Source organism: Oncorhynchus clarkii, unplaced genomic scaffold (genome assembly GCF_045791955.1).
Source record: "Oncorhynchus clarkii lewisi isolate Uvic-CL-2024 unplaced genomic scaffold, UVic_Ocla_1.0 unplaced_contig_9054_pilon_pilon, whole genome shotgun sequence".
Lineage (NCBI taxonomy): Eukaryota > Metazoa > Chordata > Actinopteri > Salmoniformes > Salmonidae > Oncorhynchus > Oncorhynchus clarkii.
Genome location: NW_027261005.1, coordinates 75,001 through 85,019, shown reverse-complemented (window position 1 = coordinate 85,019; position 10,019 = coordinate 75,001). Strand labels below are relative to the sequence as shown.

At 40.3% G+C, this 10,019-nt stretch overlaps 1 protein-coding gene across 1 annotated transcript in view; it reads right to left on the bottom strand.

The window, feature by feature from the left end:
* Positions 1-2,137: 2,137 nt before the first annotated feature.
* The window catches only part of LOC139403170 (uncharacterized), an 80,963-nt gene continuing 73,081 nt past the window's right edge, over positions 2,138-10,019 (bottom strand). Inside the window, exon 5 of the mRNA XM_071146875.1 lies at positions 2,138-2,142. Coding sequence (XP_071002976.1) covers positions 2,138-2,142 — 5 coding nt within the window. The remainder of the gene's footprint in view (positions 2,143-10,019) is intronic.

Sequence of the window (10,019 nt, the reverse complement as noted above, 5' to 3'; positions counted from 1 at the left end):
TGTCTACCTGTAATGTCTAGCATTTCACTGTAATGTCTACCTACACCTGTAATGTCTACCTGTAATGTCTACCATTTCACTGTAATGTCTACCTACACCTGTAATGTCGACCTGTAATGTCTAGCATTTCACTGTAATGTCTACCTACACCTGTAATGTCTACCTACACCTGTAATGTCTACCTGTAATGTCTAGCATTTCACTGTAATGTCTACCTACACCTGTAATGTCTACCTGTAATGTCTAGCATTTCACTGTAATGTCTACCTACACCTGTAATGTCTACCTGTAATGTCTAGCATTTCACTGTAATGTCTACCTACACCTGTAATGTCTACCTGTAATGTCTACCATTTCACTGTAATGTCTACCTACACCTGTAATGTCTACCTGTAATGTCTAGCATTTCACTGTAATGTCTACCTACACCTGTAATGTCGACCTGTAATGTCTAGCATTTCACTGTAATGTCTACCTACACCTGTAATGTCTACCTACACCTGTAATGTCTACCTGTAATGTCTAGCATTTCACTGTAATGTCTACCTACACCTGTAATGTCTACCTGTAATGTCTAGCATTTCACTGTAATGTCTACCTACACCTGTAATGTCTACCTGTAATGTCTAGCATTTCACTGTAATGTCTACCTACACCTGTAATGTCTACCTGTAATGTCTACCATTTCAATGTAATGTCTACCTACACCTGTAATGTCTACCTGTAATGTCTACCATTTCACTGTAATGTCTACCTACACCTGTAATGTCTACCTGTAATGTCTAGCATTTTACTGTAATGTCTACCTACACCTGTAATGTCTACCTGTAATGTCTAGCATTTCACTGTAATGTCTACCTACACCTGTAATGTCTACCTGTAATGTCTACCATTTCACTGTAATGTCTACCTACACCTGTAATGTCTACCTGTAATGTCTACCATTTCACTGTAATGTCTACCTACACCTGTAATGTCTGCCTGTAATGTCTAGCATTTCACTGTAATTTCTACCTACACCTGTAATGTCTACCTGTAATGTCTACCATTTCACTGTAATGTCTACCTACACCTGTAATGTCTACCTGTAATGTCTAGCATTTCACTGTAATGTCTACCTACAACTGTAATGTCTACCTACACCTGTAATGTCTACCTGTAATGTCTACCATTTCACTGTAATGTCTACCTACACCTGTAATGTCTACCTGTAATGTCTAGCATTTCACTGTAATGTCTACCTACACCTGTAATGTCTACCTACACCTGTAATGTCTACCTGTAATGTCTACCATTTCACTGTAATGTCTACCTACACCTGTAATGTCTACCTGTAATGTCTACCATTTCACTGTAATGTCTACCTACACCTGTAATGTCTACCTGTAATGTCTAGCATTTCACTGTAATGTCTACCTACACCTGTAATGTCTACCTGTAATGTCTAGCATTTCACTGTAATGTCTACCTACACCTGTAATGTCTACCTACACCTGTAATGTCTACCTGTAATGTCTACCATTTCACTGTAATGTCTACCTACACCTGTAATGTCTACCTGTAATGTCTACCATTTCACTGTAATGTCTACCTGTAATGTCTACCTGTAATGTCTACCATTTCACTGTAATGTCTACCTACACCTGTAATGTCTACCTGTAATGTCTAGCATTTCACTGTAATGTCTACCTACACCTGTAATGTCTACCTACACCTGTAATGTCTACCTGTAATGTCTACCATTTCACTGTAATGTCAACCTACACCTGTAATGTCTACCTGTAATGTCTAGCATTTCACTGTAATGTCTACCTACACCTGTAATGTCTACCTGTAATGTCTAGCATTTCACTCTAATGTCTACCTACACCTGTAATGTCTACCTGTAATGTCTACCATTTCACTGTAATGTCTACCTACACCTGTAATGTCTAGCATTTCACTGTAATGTCTACCTGTAATGTCTACCTGTAATGTCTACCATTTCACTGTAATGTCTACCTGTAATTTCCACCTGTAATGTCTACCATTTCACTGTAATGTCTACCTACACCTGTCGTATCAGCGCATGTGACTAATAGAATTTGATTTGAGATGAGAGATGAAAAGATGTTGTAACAAAATCCTCACTAATGTTTCAATCTGTAAACACAAACACGGGTTTACACGAATGATTATTCACGTGACACTGGATGAGAGAGAGAGAGAGAGAGAGAACAAGGAGACAGACAGACAGACAGACAGACAGACAGACAGACAGACAGACAGACAGACAGACAGACAGACAGACAGACAGACAGACAGACAGAGAAAAAGTGAGAGAGAGAGTGATCTCAGAGCCAAAGTGGAAAGAGAGTTGACACATTAATCAACATTCAGTATGCGTGGTAGTTTAGTGTAGAGTTGGCAAAAAAACAACAGTCATTAATCGCATAGTAATAATCACAAGTTCTCAGCCTCTGTGACGAGCTCCGCATTCATCATCTCTGTTAGCTGTCCTCTTTCCTCCTGTCTGGTCAGCGCTTTACTGTTTAACTTAGGTATCCTTCTCTTTCTCACCCCCCCTTCTCTTTCTCACCCCCCCTTCTCTTTCTCACCCCCCCCTTCTCTTTCTCACCCCCCCTTCTCTTTCTCACACCCCCTTCTCTTTCTCTCCCCTCCTTCCCTTTCTCACCCCCCCTTCTCTTTCTCTCCCCCCTTCTCTTTCTCTCCCCCCTTCTCTTTCTCACCCCCCTTCTCTTTCTCACCCCCCTCTTTTCTTTCTCCCCCCTTCTCTTTCTCACACCCCCTTCTCTTTCTCTCCCCTCCTTCCCTTTCTCACCCCCCCTTCTCTTTCTCTCCCCCCTTCTCTTTCTCTCCCCCCTTCTCTTTCTCACCCCCCTTTTCTTTCTCACCTCCCCCCTTCTCTTTCTCACCCCCTCTTCTCTTTCTTCTGTCTCATTTTTTGGAAAACGAATCAAACCACCCCACAGCCTCACCACTGCTCCATCCTGACACGTCAGCTAAAGGAAATCCATACTTGGGTATTTGTTTCATTCGTCCATTATTGACATAGTCCCCATATTGTTTTGCTTGTCAGCAATCAAGTTTTCAAGATAGGTAGGATATATGATATATCATATTCATGTCTCTGTGTCCAATATGAAGGAAGTTAGAGGTCGTTTTGTGAGTTCTTTGCATTGTGGTTAAATGACAAGGGGATTTTAAAATGTGTGTTACCTCATTTCTATACCCCGGGGAAACAATGGAAGCCCACAACACAGATCCTTAAGATGAAATATACGTTTTGTTTGATTTTATTTATTAGAATCTTCATTAGGTGCCAATAATTTTGATACTTATTTTATTTTTTTTAAGATATGACCTTTTAGAGATACTTTTTATTTCTCTATTTGGTGAGGCCAGGGTGTGATGTGGGGTGGGCATTCTATGTTTTGTATTTCTTTGTGTGTTTGGCTTAGTATGGTTCCCAATCAGAGGCAGCTGTCTATCGTTGTCTCTGATCGGGAATCATACTTGGGTAGCCTGTTTTCCCACCAATGTTGTGGGATCTTGTTTTTTGTTATCTCTGTAAAGCCGGCAGAACGTGATGTCCCGTATTCCTTTTGTTGTTTTGTTTGGTGTTCTGAGTATTAAAGATCATGAACACTTACCACGCTGCACCTTGGTCTACTTCTTCAGACGAACGTTACAATATACAGTATATATACAGTGGGGAGAACAAGTATTTGATACACTGCCAATTTTGCAGGTTTTCCTACTAACAAAGCACGTAGAGGTCTGTAATTTTTTTCATAGGTACACTTCAACTGTGAAAGACGGAATCTAAAACAAAAATCCAGACCTCTACATGCTTTGTAAGTAGGAAAACCTGCAAAATCAGCAGTGTATCAAATACTTGTTCTCCCCACTGTATATATATATATATATATATAACGTTGTTGCACTAGTATTAAATAATACAAGTACCCCTTGTTTAAACATACAATATAAATGTGTTTTTTTAATGATCTAGACAGTATTTTTTAACTCGTCTTTATTATGGGTGCCATATGAATGATGGACTTGAAGCCAAATACGGAATAGACTATAACTTGTTATTAATAGTTCTATGTGGATTATAAAGTCCTCTCCCACTTCCGCTGTACTCTCAATCTCATTCTATTGCTCTCTCAAGCCTAGCTCAATGCGAGTCCCAGGAATTAGAATTGACCTATAGTTTGGTCACTTAATATTCGATTAAAAGAAGCTACATCTTTGGTAAGGAATTGTCTTGGACGTTTTCATTTTTTGCGAGAGCGTGTAGCTCTGGTGTGATGTGATCACAGGCTGGTGGTGATAAAATTATACAGTAATTGTTAATATTATTATTAGTAGTAATTACTCATTATAATCATGGCCTACAGGACAGACAGAGAGAAGCGTGTTCATACAGTCAAATAAACAAACCTATCAGTGGCAGAACAAACGTACCAGGGAACAAGTCCTATTGGTGGAAGAAAAAGGCTTCACATACTGTACGAGCAGACGGGGAGAATTAGCTGATAAATGATATAGGAAAAACCTGCAAAACGGTGACTGTAAACCACACACACACACACACACACACACACACACACAAACACACGCACACACACACACACACACACACACGCACACACACACACACGCACACGCACACACACACACAAACACACACACACACACACACACAAACACACACACACAAACACACGCACACACACACACACACACACACACGCACACACACACACACGCACACGCACACACACACACAAACACACACACACACACACACACACACAAACACACACACACACACACACGCACACACACACACACACACAGCTTTCAGCCAAATGGGTGCCAAAAACCAGATTGGATCTGCTATCTTGCCATCTGCTACCTCGCCATCTGATATCTCGCCATCTGCTATCTAGCCACCTGATATCTTGCCATTTGCTATCTTGCCATCTGCTATCTCGCCATCTGCTATCTAGCCATCTGCGAACTTGCCATCTGCTATCTTGCCATCTGCTATCTTGCTATCTTGCCATCTGCTATCTTGCCACCTGATATCTTGCCATCTGCTATCTTGCCATCTGCTATCTTGCCATTTGCTATCTTGCCATCTGCTATCCTGCCATCTGCTATCTAGCCATCTGCTATCTTGGCATCTGCTATCTTGCCATCTGCTATCTTGCTATCTTGCCATCTGCTATCTTGCCACCTGCTATCTTGCCATCTGCTATCTTGCCATCTGCTATCTAGCCATCTGCTATCTTGCCATCTGCTATCTTGCCATCTGCTATCTTGCCATCTGCTATCCTGCCATCTGCTATCTTGCCATCTGCTATCTTGCCATCTGCTATCTGCCATCTGCTATCTTGCTATCTTACCATCTGCTATCTAGCCATCTGCTATCTTGCCATCTACTATCTTGCCATCTGCTATCTTGCTATCTTGCCATCTGCTATCTTGCCACCTGCTATCTTGCCATCTGCTATCTTGCCATCTGCTATCTAGCCATCTGCTATCTTGCCATCTGCTATCTTGCCATCTGCTATCTTGCCATCTGCTATCTTGCCATCTGCTATCCTGCCATCTGCTATCTTGCCATCTGCTATCTTGCCATCTGCTATCTGCCATCTGCTATCTTGCTATCTTACCATCTGCTATCTAGCCATCTGCTATCTTGCCATCTACTATCTTGCCATCTACTATCTTGCCATCTGCTATCTAGCCATCTGCTATCTTGCCATCTGCTATCTTCCATCTGCTATCTTGCCATCTGCTATCCTGCCACCTGCTATCTACCATCTGCTATCTTGCCATCTGCTATCTCGCCATCTGTCATCTTTCATCCCTGTTATTTTGACTTTGATGCAACCATCCAATAGAAAACGAGGAAATATATTGGATGGGCCCTAGTCGAAAGCAGCGCAGGACACTTTATTCTCACTATGGGCCCTAGTTGAAAGCAGCGCAGGACACTTTATTCTCACTATGGGCCCTAGTCGAAAGCAGCGCAGGACACTTTATTCTCACTATGGGCCCTAGTCGAAAGCAGTGCAGGACACCTTTATTCTCACCATGGGCCCTAGTTGAAAGCAGCGCAGGACACTTTATTCTCACTATGGGCCCTAGTCGAAAGCAGCGCAGGACACCTTTATTCTCACCATGGGCCCTAGTCGAAAGCAGCGCAGGACACTTTATTCTCATTATGGGCCCTAGTCGAAAGCAGCGCAGGACACCTTTATTCTCACTATGGGCCCTAGTCGAAAGCAGCGCAGGACACTTTATTCTCACTATGGGCCCTAGTCGAAAGCAGCGCAGGACACCTTTATTCTCACCATGGGCCCTAGTTGAAAGCAGCGCAGGACACCTTTATTCTCACCATGGGCCCTAGTTGAAAGCAGCGCAGGACACTTTATCACTATACCACTATATCACTATACCACTATACTACTATACCACTATATCACTGTACCATTATATCACTACACTATTTCACTATGCCACTATTTCACTATACTAATATACCACTATACCACTATACTACTATACAACTATATCACTATACCACTATATCACTATACCACTATATCACTATACCACTATACTACTATACTACTATACCACTATACCACTATACCACTATATCACTATACCACTATACTACTATACTACTATACCACTATACCAATATACTACTATATCACTATACCACTACACCACTATACCAATATACTACTATACCACTATACCAATATACTACTATATCACTATACAACTATACCACTATACCCCTATACCACTATACCACTATATCACTATACAACTATACCACTATACCACTATACCACTATATCACTATACCACTATACCACTATACCACTATACTACTATACCACTATACCAATATACTACTGTATCACTATACAACTATACAACTATATCACTATACCACTATACTACTATACCACTATACTACTATACCACTATACTACTATACCCATATACCACTATACCACTATACCACTGTACCACTATACCACTACACCATTATACTACTATACCACTATATCACTATACCACTATACCACTATACTACTATACCCATATACCACTATACCACTATACCACTGTACCACTATACCACTACACCATTATACTACTATACCACTATACTACTATACCACTACACCATTATACTACTATACCACTATACCACTACACCATTATACTACTATACCACTATACCACTATACAACTATACCACTATACCACTACACTACTATACCACTATACTACTATACTACTATACTACTATACCACTATACTACTACACCATTATACTACTATACCACTATACCACTATACCACTGTACCACTATACCACTATACAACTATACCACTATACCACTATACTACTATACCACTATACCACTATACCACTCTACTACTATACCGCTATACTGCTATACCACTATACTACTATACCGCTATACCACTATACTACTATACTACTATATCACTATACCACTATACTACTATACCACTATGCCACTATATCACACACATTTGATTTGACCTGAACTATAGTAGAAATCATTACACTTTGGGATACATAATGTGAAAAGTCAAACTAAAAAAATTCCCATACCAAGTAACTCTACTCTCATTATAACCTATCTGATCCTACTTTGTCTGTTCTGGCACAGATCTACTATTCACAGGGATCCTCTCAGAATCCCTCACCCTTTATCCACCCTCCTCTACTATCTTCACTGCCTCAGCGTACGACATCTTCTGCAATACTCTGACCCTGGCCCCCTCAACCTGCCTCTGTTGCAACGAACACCTCCGATCCCCAGCTCCCATTGGGCTCCCCGACAGTTTGGCACACACACAAACTTTTTCCACCAAAACGAGACATTCCTCTGTCCCACGTCCTCCAGCACGCTTCTCTCACACCTTGGAATCTCCCTCTTCCTCCTACGCACTGCTCCGACGTGCCCATGAACGTTTTCTCTCAAACAGTCTTCTTCTTCTTCTTTGGTGGAGTTTAAGTGCCCTTCAATATGTTGCATTACAGCCCTTTACTGAACTACAGTATAAATCCATGACACATTGTGATACTAAAAAATAATATATATATATATACACACTAATATATGTGATATACGATGCATTCTGAAAGTATTCAGTCCACTTGACTCTTTCCGCATTTAATACGTTACAGTATCATTCAAAAACGTATTTAAAAAAAAATCCTCATCAATCTAGACACAATACCCCATAATGACATCACAATACCCCATAATGACATCACAATACCCCATAATTACATCAGAATACGCCATAATGACATCACAATACCCCATAATGACATCACAATACCACATGGCGTATTGTGATGTCAATATTTGGTATTGTGATGTCATTATGGGGTATTGTGATGTCATTATGGGGTATTGTGATGTCATTATGGGGTAGTGTGTGTATATTGATGAATGTTTTTTTTTCAACCCGTTTTAGAATAAGGCTGTAAAATGTAACAAAATGTGGGAAAAGTCAAGGGGCCTGAGTACTTTCTGAAGGCACTGTAAAAAAAAAAAATTGCAAGAAAATTCAAGAATTCTAGTTAAAATAACATTTTAGTATATATCTAATTTATGAGAAATACCCATAAAATTGACTTAATGTGTATTCAAAAATATTTGTCTTACTCTTTTTCTAATATAGTAATAATATACTTAAATCCAATAAAGTGTCCAAATTTAGATCATTTTAAATGTATAATATACTTAAATGCTAATAAAATACAAATCAAATGGACATTAAATGCATTTAAAACTGTTCCAATTTAGATCATTTTCAATATACGTAAAATATGTTAATGAAGTATGATTTTAGGTATATATAAACATATATACATATATACTGTAATCCCCTTGGGAGGGTGGACCTCAGAACGTTACCTTTTCGTCCCCTAAACCAGGGGAGGAAAAGAGAAGGAACAAAGTGAAGTACAGCACAGTGAGCCGGCCACCACGAGGCACCAGAACAGCTTCAATGGGCTTTGGCAGAGAGTCTACAAGTGTCTGGAACTTCCTGTGTGGAAACATCTGCTTTCAATATCATTTGTATCCCTCGTTCCATTATTGTTTTTTTGGCAGTTACCACTAGAACGGACAGAGAGGTATCGCTCAAAACGGAACATAATGTTACGGATAAGGTTCTGAAAGACAACTAAACGTGCACAACATGTAGAGACCTCTATCGCTATACTGAGAGCTTTGGCGTTTCTAAAAGGACATTTTTGGGAAAGACTCAAAACACCCATTATTTGAGATATGACCCAGGGTGTCAGACCAGAAGACTGGAGACATTGTTTCGTAGGGGCGTGGTGTTTACATCGTTATTTTTAGCCACCCATGAGAGTAAATGTCATTCCTGTTTATCTGTTCTGTTGCATGTTACCTAATAACCCAGCATGTGTTCTGTCCACTATTTAACCAACGCTGGGTTACCTAATAACCCAACATGTGTCTGTCCACTATTTAATCAACGCTGGGTTACCTAATAACCCAACATGTGTTCTGTCCACTATTTAACCAGAGCTGGGTTACCTAATAACCCAACATGTGTTCTGTCCACTATTTAACCAGAGCTGGGTTACCTAATAACCCAACATGTGTTCTGTCCACTATTTAATCAACGCTGGGTTACCTAATAACCCAACATGTGTTCTGTCCACTATTTAACCAACGCTGGGTTACCTAATAACCCAACATGTGTTCTGTCCACTATTTAACCAACGCTGGGTTACCTAATAACCCAACATGTGTTCTGTCCACTATTTAATCAACGCTGGGTTACCTAATAACCCAACATTTGTTCTGTCAGCATTCTAGAACCAGGTGCTACTTCAGCAGTCTGGATCCAGGTGCTACTTCAGCAGTCTAGAACCAGGTGCTACTTCAGCAGTCTAG